Source organism: Gadus chalcogrammus, chromosome 8, assembly GCF_026213295.1.
Source record: "Gadus chalcogrammus isolate NIFS_2021 chromosome 8, NIFS_Gcha_1.0, whole genome shotgun sequence".
Taxonomy (NCBI): domain Eukaryota; kingdom Metazoa; phylum Chordata; class Actinopteri; order Gadiformes; family Gadidae; genus Gadus; species Gadus chalcogrammus.
Window position 1 is genome coordinate 298,348 of NC_079419.1, and position 15,196 is coordinate 313,543.

The window sequence follows — 15,196 nt, forward strand, 5'->3', positions numbered from 1 at the left end:
TTTGCGTGTGTGCGGGGTTTTGGCATGAATCTAACTCCATAGTCATCACTAGTGATGTTATGGTTTGCGTCGAGGCATCGGGGCGTGTGTCGAGTACCTCGGCTCCTCCCCCAGCGAAGCTCCGTATCACATAGGCGAAATGACGTGGCGCGTGACGTTCGAGGCTTCATCTCGGGCTGTTCCGCGATATGGGTTCACAATTGGCACATTTTTACAAAAAGAAGACCCTACCCAGTTCCAAGATCACTTTTATGGCTATGTAATTAATCACACTCGTTCTCAGTCATCATGCAGTTCTATTACAATTATTAGTAGGCTACTGTAGTTATAAGACAATCTATTTTGCCCGGGATGACTTAAAACCTTTGTCAAATTATTTGTTCTCTACCATGAGCTCGGGAGATATTTATGAACGGCAAACTCACACGTATCACTGAAATGACTAATTCTTTAACGTTTTGATGTTGTACGAAGCAAACATCACATCGTCACAGGAAACTCTCTTTCATCATAATTTCATTCACCACTAGGTGTCCCTAGCGTACTCTTTTGAAGCTTCGAGGTCGAACCACTTTGATGGTTCATCTGGCTGCGAGGCTTTGACGTTTCATGAGGCATCATCTCGCCACCACTAGTCATCACCCTCGGGCCTCGACAATATCATGCCCCACCAAGTGATTACGGAAAAGTAAATGCCTAAAACATTGAATCCCTTTGCTGGGGTATATGTCAAGATCAGTCAGATATTTATAATACTCTATTGTTAAAGAATAAAGCGAAACAGTAATCATACGACCATGTATGTCAATACTAAATTTATTAAATATAACCAACATAGCTCCATTCAGTGTCGGCCTTGGTATATGCGTGTTTAATCATGTCATTTTGAGGAAAAAAAACAAATACATTTTTTAAGACCAGTAAACAAAAACAGAGACAACAGTCAACATCATTTTAGAGACAGTGAATGCCTTCTCTATCAGTTGGTGGGAACCTCCAACAAGCAGTTTTCAGCTAAAGACTACCGGTACACATTTCACCTTTGGATGGCAGGAGAGAATGTGTTTAAAAGGTGTGTGAACAGAGGCCCCCATGTCCTTCTCAAAACTTCTAGAATGTTGTGACTGGCTGAACAGAAAGCCGCCGACCGCACATATTTAATCTGACAGGACCGCAAAGAGGAAACGGCTAAATCTTATTTAATCAGACAGAAAGCATCAGCTACGGCTTCATCATGTCCCAGAGGTCTAAGCCTTGAGGCGAGCGGGAAGCCTGTGAGAGCTGAAGGACTGCCATCAGAGTTTACAAACTGCACACAAGATTGGAAATCTATACAAATTGTACAATAAAAATAGAGATAAACAATAATCAAGATTTTGTCTAGCAAAACAAGCAAAGTACTTACTATGGAATAAAGGTGACCCTCTCAAAGCAATGAGTACAGGACGTCACTGACGCCAGCTGCTTACACAAACGAACCCTGTGGCGGTTCATTTTAGAGTCGTACTGCGTACGTTATGTGGCCATGGTTACCACCCATGGTGGATCCAAAATGGCAGGATGGGCATTTCGAACAGCGTCATAATGGTTCTACTCCACATCTTAAAAAGTGCGACCGACTAAAGGGAGCCAGCGCCCCCACATGGCTGTTTAGAGGGGTTGCCGTTTCGTGTTCTTTTGTCATTTGTTAACATTTCTCCAGGGCTCCAAAGGTCGAACAGCACATTCAAATCATTGCAATTCATTTTCCTTTTAAAAAATATAAATATCTCATGTAAAAAAATATCACCGATTTATATTCCTTGGGTTCCCCAGATACAAAAGGTACTGGTTGAACTGGGAGGCAGGAGGCCGTGATGGTTGAACTGGGAGGCAGGAGGCCGTGATGGTTGAACTGGGAGGCAGGAGGCCGTGATGGTTGAACTGGGAGGCAGGAGGCCGTGATGGTTGAACTGGGCTCCAGGGGGGGGCTGAGGGGTGGAGACGGTGGCCCAGGGGGGGGGGGGGTGGCCCCGGGGGGCTTTACAGTGGAGTGGGTCCCTGGGCGTAGCGGGTCCGGGGTCCCGGGGTCCTGCGCTCTGCCCCCCCCCCCCCCCCCGCCCCCCCGCCCCAGGCCCCAGGCTGGGGATCACAGAGCTCCGCTGCCCGGCGGGCCCTTCAGTTGTCCTGGACCAGCGGGGCCTCCAGGTCCCCGGGCCCCGGCGCCTCGGCCTCGGTCCGGCACCTCTTGGGGGGGCGCTCGGCCGCCGCGGGGGGGGCCGGGGGGGCGGGCTCTCTGTGTTCTAGGAGCGGCTCCACGCCGTTCCGCTCGTGGCTGGCGCCGGCACCGCCGCCGCCGTTGGAGTTGGAGTCACTGTCCGTGGAGAGGGGGGGGGGGGGCGGGGGCGGGCCGTTGGCCTGGAGCGCCTCTGCTCTGACCTGGGGGGCCAGCAGCGTCTGGGAGCGCCCCCCACAGGAGGGGTCGGTGTCGGCGCAGGAGGGGCGCTCCCCGTTGTGACCGCTGCTGTCCTCGCGCTCTGATTGGCTGGTGCTGCTGTTGGAGGCGTTGGCGGGGGGCGAGGCCGCCCGGCTGGAGGCCGCGCTCTCCGTCTCGTCCAATAGCCTGTCCATGTAGTCTCTGCAGAGACCAGAGCCAATCAGAGCATACGTCATGTGGAACGACCAATCAGGATGGCCGTTATGTTGGTACACTTAACCAGATCTCTCTGACGGGCGTCTAACGACACCGAACACAGACCTTACGTTCAGCAGCGTCTACGCACAAACCGTGCGGCATGTGCTCTTTCAAATGGATTCTAACGTTTTATTAATTGTAGCTTGATTTTATATTGTTAATATTATTGATCTAGTACTTTTTTTACCTTCTTTCTTTTTTAGTAATCATGCTATATAAAATAAAACTCATTGTATGGATTCATATTTTTCAACACATTTTATATGAAATACACAACTTAATGTTGACCAGTGCAGTCACAACCCATGCAATGTTAACGTAAAACTGGGTTGGAAATCGTTTTGTGAACATAACACAAACAACATATACACATGTATAATATTAATAACTCACGTTACACCGGGGTGAAGATTATATTTCCTTTTCCCAAGTTTGGTTTGCTGTGCAAAGAAATCATAACGCTCAGACTTCTTCCACATGTAATAAAAGGCCACACATTCTCCTACAGACCTAGTTCTCACCTGGAAAGATTTGATTCAGCAGACACGAAAACACATTATTACCATCGTCAGCGGGATGGGCTCAGCTCAGGTTTGGCTCAGCTAGCACAAGTTACTAATCTATTTTGTGAGTTTGACTAAATCCACATGCGTAGATTTGTCAAATCACAAAAAATTCAAAATGTCCAAAGTACTTTTTTCTGTCTTTGAATAAATGAATTAGCTGAATCCAAACCTGAGCGCCCATGAACCACACACACCACACAAATATTGACATTATTGGATGTTGGATGTGAATAGCATGATCAACAAGTAGCTCACCTTATTGGCCTGTATTAGATGGAAATCTTTTCCATAGGCTTTGAGACCTTGCTCAAAATTTCTACATTCCTCTTCAGTCCAGACGGACAATTCCTCTGTTGTCGGGGGAACACCAGAGTTAATGTTCACGCTACAAAACAACACTAGTCTGGAAGAGACGTTGACTAAAGCACAACTCTGAGATGAAAAACCATCTTCATGGCAGTGACCTGCCCACCTCTGGCCGCTTTCACGTTGAACTTGAGTCTCCTCAAGGCCTCCTCGGGGTCAAAGTCACACTTGACCAACTCGTACAAAGCCTGCGGAGAACGGGAGCACATGAAGCTAGGCCATCACAAACTCAGGGGAACACCTCCACACATTGAGGACATCTGAGGGGACAATGTGCACTAATGAAAGCCACGTCGCACACGTCTTTAGCAGTCGCTCTTATCCAAACCCCTGCCCTCAGTGCGCACCAGAGATCCCTCCCATGAACTACCTGCTGGTCCTCTTTGATAGGGGATCCCTCCCATGAACTACCTGCTGGTCCTCTTTGATAGGGGATCCCTCCCATGAACTACCTGCTGGTCCTCTTTGATAGGGGATCCCTCCCATGAACTACCTGCTGGTCCTCTTTGATAGGGGATCCCTCCCATGAACTACCTGCTGGTCCTCTTTGATAGGGGATCCCTCCCATGAACTACCTGCTGGTCCTCTTTGATAGGGGATCCCTCCCATGAACTACCTGCTGGTCCTCTTTGATAGGGGATCCCTCCCATGAACTACCTGCTGGTCCTCTTTGATAGGGGATCCCTCCCATGAACTACCTGCTGGTCCTCTTTGATAGGGGATCCCTCCCATGAACTACCTGCTGGTCCTCTTTGATAGGGGATCCCTCCCATGAACTACCTGCTGGTCCTCTTTGATAGGGGATCCCTCCCATGAACTACCTGCTGGTCCTCTTTGATAGGGGATCCCTCCCATGAACTACCTGCTGGTCCTCTTTGATAGGGGATCCCTCCCATGAACTACCTGCTGGTCCTCTTTGATAGGGGATCCCTCCCATGAACTACCTGCTGGTCCTCTTTGATAGGGGATCCCTCCCATGAACTACCTGCTGGTCCTCTTTGATAGGGGATCCCTCCCATGAACTACCTGCTCGTTGTCTTTGATGTGGGATCCCTCGGGAACGGCGTCCACTCCCGTCTCCTCTCCGGTTCGCCGTGACGCCTCCGTCAGGAATTCCACTACCTTGCCTTCCGGAAGGCACTCAGGGTTCCATAGCAGCTGGTCCTCGTTCTCATACACTGCGGGGAGGATGCACATGATGAGCAGGGAACGCTGTATTGTTGGAGCGTGGTGGAGAGGTGGGCGCGTCCTCTTACCCTTCTCGTTCTCTTTGTATTTAGTCAGACCCGAGGGGGTCTCTGCCTGGTACATGGAGCCCACCATGATCTCCTACACACCAAGAACACCGTTCAAATACAGAACCAACTGAAGGACTCATTTATCAAACACAACAGTGAGTACATGAAGCCTGTAACTGTGTGCATCTTGACGCGTGTACCCCAGTGACCCCCCCAGTGACCCCCCCAGTGACCCCCCCAGTGACCCCCCGCGGGCAGTAGCCTTCAGAGGGGCGACCTACCTTCTTCCAGTCCTCCGATGGGACGTAGTCCTCGTCCTCCTCAGACTCGTCCTCCGCGTCGTGGCCTGAAACAACAAGATGGACGTCTTCACCCCCGCTGCAGAGCGCTGCGCTCCAGACATCCTAACGATGCACTACGACGGCTCAACGTTACCGTCTACCTAGCCACGGCTCAGCGGGGGATCTCACACATACCCTCAAAGTATTTGAGCTTCTGCGTGCGGATGAGGTCCGCCGTGCCCAGGGAGCGCACCGAGCGCGTGCGTCCGCCGGCCAGACCCAACCCCCCCTCGCTGGGCGGCTTGGCGTCGTCCTCCAGCTCAGACGGGGTCTTGGCCCCCTCCACCTGGAACCAGTAGAGACACGACCAATCAATAACATCTGGAACCAGTAGAGACACGACCAATCAATAACATCTGGAACCAGTAGAGACACGACCAATCAATAACATCTGGAACCAGTAGAGACACGACCAATCAATAACATCTGGAACCAGTAGAGACACGACCAATCAATAACATCTGGAACCAGTAGAGACACGGTGAGATCAGACACGACCAATCAATAACATCTGGAACCAGTAGAGACACGACCAATCAATAACATCTGGAACCAGTAGAGACACGACCAATCAATAACATCTGGAACCAGTAGAGACACGACCAATCAATAACATCTGGAACCAGTAGAGACACGACCAATCAATAACATCTGGAACCAGTAGAGACGGTGAGATCAGACACGACCAATCAATAACATCTGGAACCAGTAGAGACACCGTGAGCTCAGACACGACCAATCTGGAACCAGTAGAGACACGACCAATCAATAACATCTGGAACCAGTAGAGACACGACCAATCAATAACATCTGGAACCAGTAGAGACACGGCCAATCAATAACATCTGGAACCAGTAGAGACACACGGCCAATCAATAACATCTGGAACCAGTAGAGACACAACCAATCAATAACATCTGGAACCAGTAGAGACACGACCAATCAATAACATCTGGAACCAGTAGAGACACGACCAATCAATAACATCTGGAACCAGTAGAGACACGACCAATCAATAACATCTGGAACCAGTAGACACGACCAATCAATAACATCTGGAACCAGTAGAGACACGACCAATTAATAACATCTGGAACCAGTAGAGACACGACCAATTAATAACATCTGGAACCAGTAGAGACACGACCAATCAATAACATCTGGAACCAGTAGAGACGGTGAGATCAGACACGACCAATCAATAACATCTGGAACCAGTAGAGACACCGTGAGCTCAGACACGACCAATCGATAACATCTGGAACCAATAGAGACACGACCAATCAATAACATCTGGAACCAGTAGAGACACCGTGAGATCATACACGACCAATCGATAACATCTGGAACCAGTAGAAACACGGTGAGATCAGACATGACTAATCAATAACATCTGGAACCAGTAGAGACACGGTGAGCTCAGACATGACTAATCAATAACATCTGGAACCAGTAGAGACACGACCAATCAATAACATCTGGAACCAGTAGACACGGTGAGCTCAGACACGACCAATCAATAACATCTGGAACCAGTAGAGACACGACCAATCAATAACATCTGGAACCAGTAGAGACACGACTAATCAATAACATCTGGAACCAGTAGAGACACGGTGAGATCATACACGACCAATCAATAACATCTGGAACCAGTAGAGACACGGTGAGCTCAGACACGACAAATCAATAACATCTGGAACCAGTAGACATGGTGAGCTCAGACACGACCAATCAATAACATCTGGAACCAGTAGAGACACGACCAATCAATAACATCTGAAACCAGTAGAGACACGGTGAGCTCAGACACGACTAATCAATAACATCTGGAACCAGTAGAGACACGGTGAGATCAGACACGACCAATCAATAACATCTGGAACCAGTAGAGACACGGTGAGATCAGACACGACCAATCAATCACATCGGGAACCAGTAGAGACACGACCAATCAATAACATCTGGAACCAGTAGAGACACGGTGAGATCAGACACGACCAATCAATAACATCTGGAACCAGTAGAGACACGGTGAGCTCAGACATGGCCAATCAATAACATCTGGAACCAGTAGAGACACGACCAATCAATAACATCTGGAACCAGTAGAGACACCGTGAGCTCAGACACAACCAATCAATAACATCTGGAACCAGTAGAGACACGACCAATCAATAACATCTGGAACCAGTAGAGACACGGTGAGCTCAGACACGACCAATCAATAACATCTGGAACCAGTAGAGACACGGTGAGATCAGACACGACCAATCAATAACATCTGGAACCAGTAGAGACACGACCAATCAATAACATCTGGAACCAGTAGACACGGTGAGCTCAGACACGACCAATCAATAACATCTGGAACCAGTAGAGACACGACCAATCAATAACATCTGGAACCAGTAGAGACACGGTGAGCTCAGACACTACTAATCAATAACATCTGGAACCAGTAGAGACACGGTGAGATCAGACACGACCAATCAATAACATCTGGAACCAGTAGAGACACGACCAATCAATAACATCTGGAACCAGTAGAGACACGGTGAGCTCAGACACGACCAATTAATAACATCTGGAACCAGTAGAGACACGACCAATCAATAACATCTGGAACCAGCAGACACAGTGATCTCAGACATGACTAATCAATAACGACTGAACCACCGCCATCAGGAGGTTGGTAATGATCGCTTTGCAGCATTAGGAACAATTTAACGACTAAATAAGCATGAATCCATCACTTACAAAAACAATATCATTACTTAGACAGACAGACAGACAGACAGACCTCAGTTCTCTTCAGGCCACCAGTGCTCCTGCTGCTCTCGTCATTATCCAGTTCCTCCTCCTCTTCTTCTTCTTCTTCGTCCTCTTCTTCCTCTTCATCCTCCTCCTCCTCATCCTCCTCCGGTTCCTCCTCCTCTTCGTCCTCATCCGCAGGGGAACCACCGCCATAACCGTACAAACTCAACAGCTCGTGAATGGGCATTTCCCCCTCCTGTTGGGACGACACAACGCCTGCATCAGGGCCGCATCTCTGCCAGTGACGCAGCTCAACACACCAAACTGACGCTGCCCAAGAAAAACTTACACGGGCGAGATCTTCAATCTCGTTGGGGTTTGTGTCGTCCGGCGTCTCCAACAGCTCCTCTTCTTCAAGGGTGCGCTCGTCGTCAAAGTCGTGGACAAGAAGGTCCGCAGAGGGGTCGAAGTCATGGTCCACGGAACCCACTGAGCCTCCTGGAAAAGCATTGATTTAAAACCTGTCACATTGACTAATCTAGTTAAAACTATCTTCCCATAAATCCAATTGAGAAATTGTCAATTATGTTGAGCAGTGATCAAAAGTTGCCTCCAAAGTTTGTGCAAATCGTGTTTAAAAAACGACTCCATTTAGAATATAGCTCACCTGGGCTCGACTTCCCTACGGAGGGCTGGGAACAAAAGAAAGAGGGAAACAGCGAAGCATGAATAACAAGAGTATGTTTGTAGAATAAGTGCGTTATTTTACCGTCATTAAACTAAATATGAAGGTATGAAGATGAAACACATAAAATAATCGCGGATAGTATTACACTGTTATAACAACTGATGGATATGCTCCATCCAGAGTAGAGGTGGGAGAGCACCAAAAAGCGCGCCTGAACCTATGGCCTCAAAACGGACCCCGAGTCGCGTTTACACCGATACCTCCACACACTAGCGACACAGTACAACGAAGCAGTGCCGTAAGCACACAAAACAACACAGGCGGCGATTTCACTAGACCAAACATCACTTGCGTTATCTTACACTTCAAAAATACGTCATTTTAACAAGTTAACTTTGCTTGTGTGCCGCTGTGGTACAACTTACAAGCTACATCTTCTGGATTAAGACATAGCCTTGTAGCTACCTGTGCTAGCTTGGTGTGCCCAAACAGCGAAATACGCCATATTATGAAATAAAAATTAAACATTTACGTTCGCTACATATCTTTTTTTTTACACGGGGGGGGGGGGGGTAAACTAAAAATAAGCAGGCGACAAATAGCCTAGCACGAACGGCTAACAGGCGTATCAGGCTAGCGCTGCTAACGCTAGCCCCATCCGAAGTTTACCAAACAGGATTGGCTTAACACATATAAAGTCCCACATTTCTGCACATGAACTCATTCGGATATTCGTGTCGAGTATTCCTTCATAAATACGCTTCATATGAATGCATGGAATTAATTCGACGATCAGGCTAAAATACTTTTGTTATTTCAAATATTTACTAGACTTTCTTACCTCCGCCATGTTTGCAATCCTGCAGGGTCGCGCTGGGGGTCAGCAGCAGTTCCCGGATACACGGGCCCGCCCACTTTTCTGCAGCATCTCCAACCTAGAATGCAAGAAAGTTGAAGGATCCGTGTACAAATATCAGGATAAATAATGACTCCTTTATTATTTGTGACTCCAACCTAATAGTCGCGCCTAAATGTGTTAGATACAGCAATATACGTTTTTTTGGAAATTGTATATAATGACTTCATAGAATTGAATATATGCTCTGATCAATTGAAGCATTAAACATGCACCCCCTGGTACCATTCTCAGTATCGCTGATTGCTTGTTAAAATAGTCCACACAAACATCGCTATATTGCTATGTAAACAGCCATGACCATAATCTGTTGACAGATATCAACAGATAACAGTTAAGGGTATCACCATCACTGAAAGTAATCCATTAGGAAACACTTTGCTGAAAGCTTTGCAATAAAGCCCACACAATCCTCTGCCATAAACACCAATTCCCCTCTTTAACATTTTAGAAAATGGACTTATTCACAGCTTCCCAAAAATGGCCCAGGCAGTCACATCTGACAATCTCGATTACCCCACGCAAGTCCACATCATGGGACCTGAGTCTACAGGGTTTACGTACGGGAGTCGCCTGGAAGGCCCAAGTATGGAGTATGACATCACTTCAAACTCTGCATAAATAAAGCGAGCGTGTGTGTCAGTCAAAGACAACCATCTGCAGGAGCCAACATGCGGTGGGCCGTGCTCGTGGCGGTGGCGTTGTGGTGCTGTGTGGCGGAGGTGCGGCTGCAGGACCAGGGGTACACCCTGAGGCTGTGCGGCCGGGAGCTGCTCCGGGCCGTGGTCTACACCTGCGGGGGATCCCGCTGGAGGAGGCTCTTGGAGACCACAGACTTTGGTCAGTGTACGGTATACCTGTTTTATTTTCATTGATACCTGTTTAAACTTTGGATTCAATGGGTTTATTTGCCTCTTAGTTACTCCTAAATTCCCGTAAGGAGGGCACAGCACACATAGGTGTGGTCAAATACAGAGGTTGTCGCTCCAAACCTGTCAGACTCTGCTGTAATTCTCTACTCGTTATCATGGCTGCGAAAGGTACGAAAAACCACTGCATCTTTATGAGACTGTTCTGCCCCCACTGTCTTATTGTTGTTGTCTAGCCCACAACACGTATAGGATCATAGGTTAGGACTATGTCAGGCTTAGAGGGTTATGGTTTGGTGTAGGGGTTATGGTCAGGTTGGATTAGGGTTAGGGTTGGGTAGTGAGGGTGATGGGTTATGGTTAGGGCAGGGTTAATGGGTCGGGTTAGGGGTGTTATTATTAGTAGTAGTATAAAGCATCATTCTCTCTCTCCCAGGTCATACATCGCCCAGCCTTCTGGGCAGGAGTGTGGACCCCAAGAGAGGCCTGCAGAAGAGGGACGTGAACCAGTACCTGACCTTCATGTGCTGTCAGATAGGCTGTCGGAAGAGTGACCTGTCCAAGCTATGCTAGGCGGCCGGGACGGTGGACAAGGTCAAAGGTTGACCTCGGTTTGGCCGCACTAAAGCGTGGAAGGCAAAGATGATGGGATCATCTGCTATTTACTGTGACTATGCCGGGATAATTATTATACTGCAACAATAAAGAAAATTAGCAATATGTAGAATTCTGGTTGTTTTTGCTCCAATTTAGATGATCTTTGATGACGTCCATAGATAGAAATATGCATATAGACGGGATGAATGGCAATGTGCTATGAATATCACATAATAATTCTGGTATGGGCTAGCTAAGATACTAATGTACTATGAATATCACATAATAATTATGGTATGGGCTAGCTAAGATACTAATCGTCAAAAAGATGCATCGCAGTAATGGCATACTTTATTTTTAACGGCGTAATCCTAATCAGAACATAAAAATGTACTCAACACATAAAAGCCAAAGCAACGCAACGTTTATTACCATGATAGCAAACATATCATGGGTTGGGATGGCCATCGGCCATCAGTCCCCGATCTGGGTCTTCGTCTGTGCGTGACTCATTCAAAGTACACAGCGTAAACACTGGCCACGGCCAGCAGAGAGCTGTTCTTGAAGGCGTGCGTGGCAAACGTGTCGCTGGCCGCGTCCCAGAGGCAGCGGCTGCCCAGGTACATGCTCTGCTCCCCCAGCTGCCCGATGCTGATCAGCACCACCATCTTGTACCTGGGGATCAACAGCTCCTTGATGCGGGCCTTCACCACCTGGAGAGGCACAGAGTGCACAGAGAGGAGTGAGATCCTCTCACATACAGTGTCTACTGTACTTGGTCGGATATTAAACATTCCAGACCGATGGTTTACATTCGATTAACAAAGTGTAAAAGCTAATGAAAAGCTGTGCGAGTTTTCAATCTCTGTCTGCGTGCTTCCATTTGGGTCTCTTATCGACTGTGGGGTCAAGAGTGTTTGCATCTGTTGAGCTCGCACTGTGGGACAGTGAAGGCGTGTTTTCCGGGGCACTGTTCTGATAGGTGCGTACCGCATTAGTTGGTGCCATATTGCTTGCTATAGCGGTAGAAGGTTCAGTTGGAAACCATAGGGCAGGATAGTGTGGGGGATACGGTGTTAGACTCCCAGCCAACACGTTTACTAGGCTTGATCCCCATTGTCGATAACCTGCCGGTACCCCCGGAGCCAGATGCCGTACCCTACTGCCCCTTAAGGACCTGTATCTGAATGCAGTCTATCTGAGAGAACAATAGAATAGGTACTTCTGATATGGTCTTGGTCATCTGTCGACACAGCTCTGCGTCGTACTTCTCCTCCTGCAGGTAGCTCCCGAGCACGTCCTTCAGAATGTCCGTCACCACCAGCACTGGGAACCGTTTGGACGGGCCAGCTGGGCACCAGGACCAGGACCAGGACCAGGACCAGGACCAGGACCAGGACCAGGACCAGGACCAGGACCAGGACCAGGACCAGGACCAGGACCAGGACCAGGAGAAGGAACTCTGGTTATTCTTGAGTCAGTCACATTATTGATATTATCAAATGGGCAGTGTACCCTCATTCTGTACGGTGAGAAAGTAAAACACGCACACACACACACACACACACACACACACACACACACACACACACACACACACACACACACACACACACACACACACACACAGCAGTTATAATCAATATATACTTATATAGGCCTACAATTAAATGTAATTGAATCAAACATTTGTGGATGAACGATAGCGGTGCAGGAGTTGTGCACTGGTCAGGCAGCTTCAGTGAAGCTCACCCATGATGTAGGTGTTCTCCATCTGCACCAGGCGGGCGTTCTCCTCCTGGTGGCCTGCCTCGTCCAAGTAGGACACCGTGCTGAGCGAACTTGAATGGACAAATATCAGATTGGGCCAAAATATTAAAGTTAAGTTCCTCCTCGTGTTCACACACACACACACACACACACACACACACACACACACACACACACACACACACACGCACACACAGTCACACACACACACACACACACACACACACACACACACACACACACACACACACACACACACACACAAATGTTTAAAAACTAACATTTGTATAATTCCCAGTTTTGACAGTTCAGGCTACTTACTCCTTGGTCTTGCCTGTGGTCTCCTTCGCTTTGACATCATGGCTTCCCAAGGATGAAACACTGCCTCGTTTCTTTACACTAGCTCTGCGAGCACCTTTGTCTTTTGCCGCCTCAGACATTACAGTTCTCCGTCAGTTAGACTACTGTTAAAGAGAGATTATTTCTTCAGTGTGGTTTAATGTCACTATTGTGTTTTAGCCTCTACGTCTGAACCCCGGTTGCTTTAATAACAGGTGCATGACGTCACATTCTCCAGTCCCGTAACTTCGAATAACAATTAGGAAGAAAGACGGTAGACTGTAAAGGATATCTATGCAGACCTTATAACAAGTGGTATTTTTGTGTACAGCTTAATAGCACAGTGTAACGTGGAAACGTTCAATCAAAGACGTGCATGAAGAGAGTTGAGGAGAAGTGAAGAATACATTTGAAGTGAAAATGAAATAATTTACCGCATCCAGCGTCTCTCTGGTGGATAACTGCGGTGGTGTTGTTGTTGTCCTGGCAACCGTCAATCGCGGGAGGGTTTTCAAGGTATTTGTTAAAGGGGACGCGCACGTTCCATAATGACGTAATTTGTTTTGATAGTACCAAGTTTCTGGATCATATTAAAGGCCCACTATGCAACTTTTTTAGCCAAAATTACATTAAGTATGCAGGTTGAGAGTTATGCTGATGGTTCTACATCCATTTCTGGGTCGATTGGTGGGTGTGTCATTTTCCCATTTGGCCTCTACAGTGAAAAAGCGCATATGCAACTTGATGTGTTCGGACCGAGCGCTTCCGATGTGACGCGGCGGAAGTATCCTAGAAAATGTAGTCAGATTGTAGTTTCGAAAATGCTTTCCGGCACAGACACACACCCAAACATGGCACCGGCTAGATATAAACAGCCAGTTGCGAGGCAATTTGGCTTGATTTACCTTAATATAACAGGCTAGGAGTCATTGCGATGGTTCCATTATACATTTTTGTTCGATTGTTCGTTGTTTCAACTCCCCCTTGCGCATCTTGGCGGAGAAAATGAATATGTTTCTGCCGGCGACCTGCCGCCCACTCTCGCGGGAGTCTCGGGTCTCGCGAAGTAACGAATTGCTTTGCGGCACAGACCCCAAACACGGAACCGGCTCGATATAAACACAAGTAACTAAGGGATTGTTACATTCATCATAGATCAGCCGACTAAAAAGAGACAGAGAAACCCAATGTCGGAGGAACAGAAGAGAAAGGGGAGACTGACCGACAGAGAGGCCAGACACGAGTAAACGTTGGACAAGCTTTTCAGGAATAGCGTGAACTGAAAGAAAAAGAAGACTTCAAATCAGACTCCGACTTGGCCGTGTTGCTTTTGAAATTGAAAGTACCCTTGGGTGAACTTTGTCCTCGTGGTATTCTTGATGTTGATAGTCTCTGTACAAATGTGTTTGCTCAACCATTTTGTTGTGAGCCCTGTAAAAATTGTTTTCTCGACCGTTTTGTTGTGAGCCCTGTATGTTTCTAGCTTGCTTGGTTGCAGCCATATAAACACCTTTGTTTCCATTGGTGTTTTGCTGTTCGTCTGTCTCGTCCCCCAGATACAGACTGAATCCCCGAATCCAGGTTCTTGTTTATTTAGATTATTATGTTGGCCAACACTCTCACACTGATTGTTCTGTTCAACCTAAGATAAAACAATTATAATCTAGGATATAAATTCTCCCCATCATCTATAAAAAGGATGGCTTTATGTTTATTGCAATACAAATACACCATTTTAAAAATGTATAACCTTGCCTACACTTTATGAACATTTACTTCGGACATGGCTCCACGCATTCGCCGGCTTCTTTGAAAACAAATGCACATGGCTCGCGTAGAAGTGCATGGGGAAGGGTCGTCAACGAGTTGTTACGACAGTGTTGCAAAATATCTACTACGAAGCTGTAGGGGGCACTGTGTAGAGAAATGTGCGTGCCAAAACCAAGAAAACAGCGAAGAAATTCCCGAAGTTGCATAGTGGGCCTTTAACTGCCGTTACTTAAGGTGTCTATCGATGAAAGATTTTTTGATAAGTTGAATGCTAACATCATACATATTTATGATCTGATCAAAAC

At 47.3% G+C, this 15,196-nt stretch overlaps 2 protein-coding genes across 3 annotated transcripts; both read right to left on the minus strand.

Annotated features, from left to right (window-relative positions):
* Positions 1–2,109: 2,109 nt before the first annotated feature.
* Positions 2,110–9,553, minus strand: mier1b (mesoderm induction early response 1b, transcriptional regulator). 2 transcript variants are annotated; one of them, XM_056597510.1, is made up of 12 exons: positions 9,472–9,553; positions 8,610–8,634; positions 8,292–8,440; positions 7,989–8,198; positions 5,321–5,471; positions 5,126–5,190; positions 4,863–4,935; positions 4,633–4,784; positions 3,713–3,794; positions 3,496–3,590; positions 3,068–3,114; positions 2,110–2,617 (listed from the first exon to the last, which is right to left on the minus strand). In XM_056597510.1, the coding sequence occupies exons 1-12, from the start codon at positions 9,478–9,480 to the stop codon at positions 2,158–2,160; spliced, it is 1,518 nt and encodes a 505-aa protein (XP_056453485.1). In that variant the 5' UTR covers positions 9,481–9,553; the 3' UTR covers positions 2,110–2,157. The 2 variants fall into 2 exon arrangements, with proteins under 2 accessions (XP_056453485.1, XP_056453484.1); XM_056597509.1 differs by having other exon boundaries at positions 3,068–3,195.
* A 1,797-nt stretch (positions 9,554–11,350) lies between these two features.
* Positions 11,351–13,697, minus strand: dynlt5 (dynein light chain Tctex-type family member 5). Its single transcript, XM_056597542.1, has 5 exons — positions 13,556–13,697; positions 13,104–13,246; positions 12,765–12,853; positions 12,235–12,362; positions 11,351–11,725 (listed from the first exon to the last, which is right to left on the minus strand). Exons 2-5 carry the CDS (start codon positions 13,220–13,222, stop codon positions 11,522–11,524), a joined length of 540 nt encoding a protein of 179 aa, XP_056453517.1. The 5' UTR covers positions 13,223–13,246; positions 13,556–13,697; the 3' UTR covers positions 11,351–11,521.
* Positions 13,698–15,196: the final 1,499 nt, after the last annotated feature.

Excerpts from the sequence above, each read along its gene's own strand:
- dynlt5 (XM_056597542.1), bottom strand. The coding sequence starts at position 13,222 with ATGTCTGAGGCGGCAAAAGACAAAGGTGCTCGCAGAGCTAGTGTAAAG. Across the intron at positions 12,854-13,103 it reads ACCACAGGCAAGACCAAGGA|TTCGCTCAGCACGGTGTCCT; the intron begins GTAAGTAGCCTG and ends TGTCCATTCAAG. Across the intron at positions 11,726-12,234 it reads TGACCAAGACCATATCAGAA|GTGGTGAAGGCCCGCATCAA; the intron begins GTACCTATTCTA and ends GTGCCTCTCCAG.
- mier1b (XM_056597509.1), bottom strand. Across the intron at positions 8,441-8,609 it reads CGTAGGGAAGTCGAGCCCAG|GAGGCTCAGTGGGTTCCGTG; the intron begins GTGAGCTATATT and ends ATGCTTTTCCAG. Across the intron at positions 3,591-3,712 it reads CAACGTGAAAGCGGCCAGAG|AGGAATTGTCCGTCTGGACT; the intron begins GTGGGCAGGTCA and ends CCCCGACAACAG.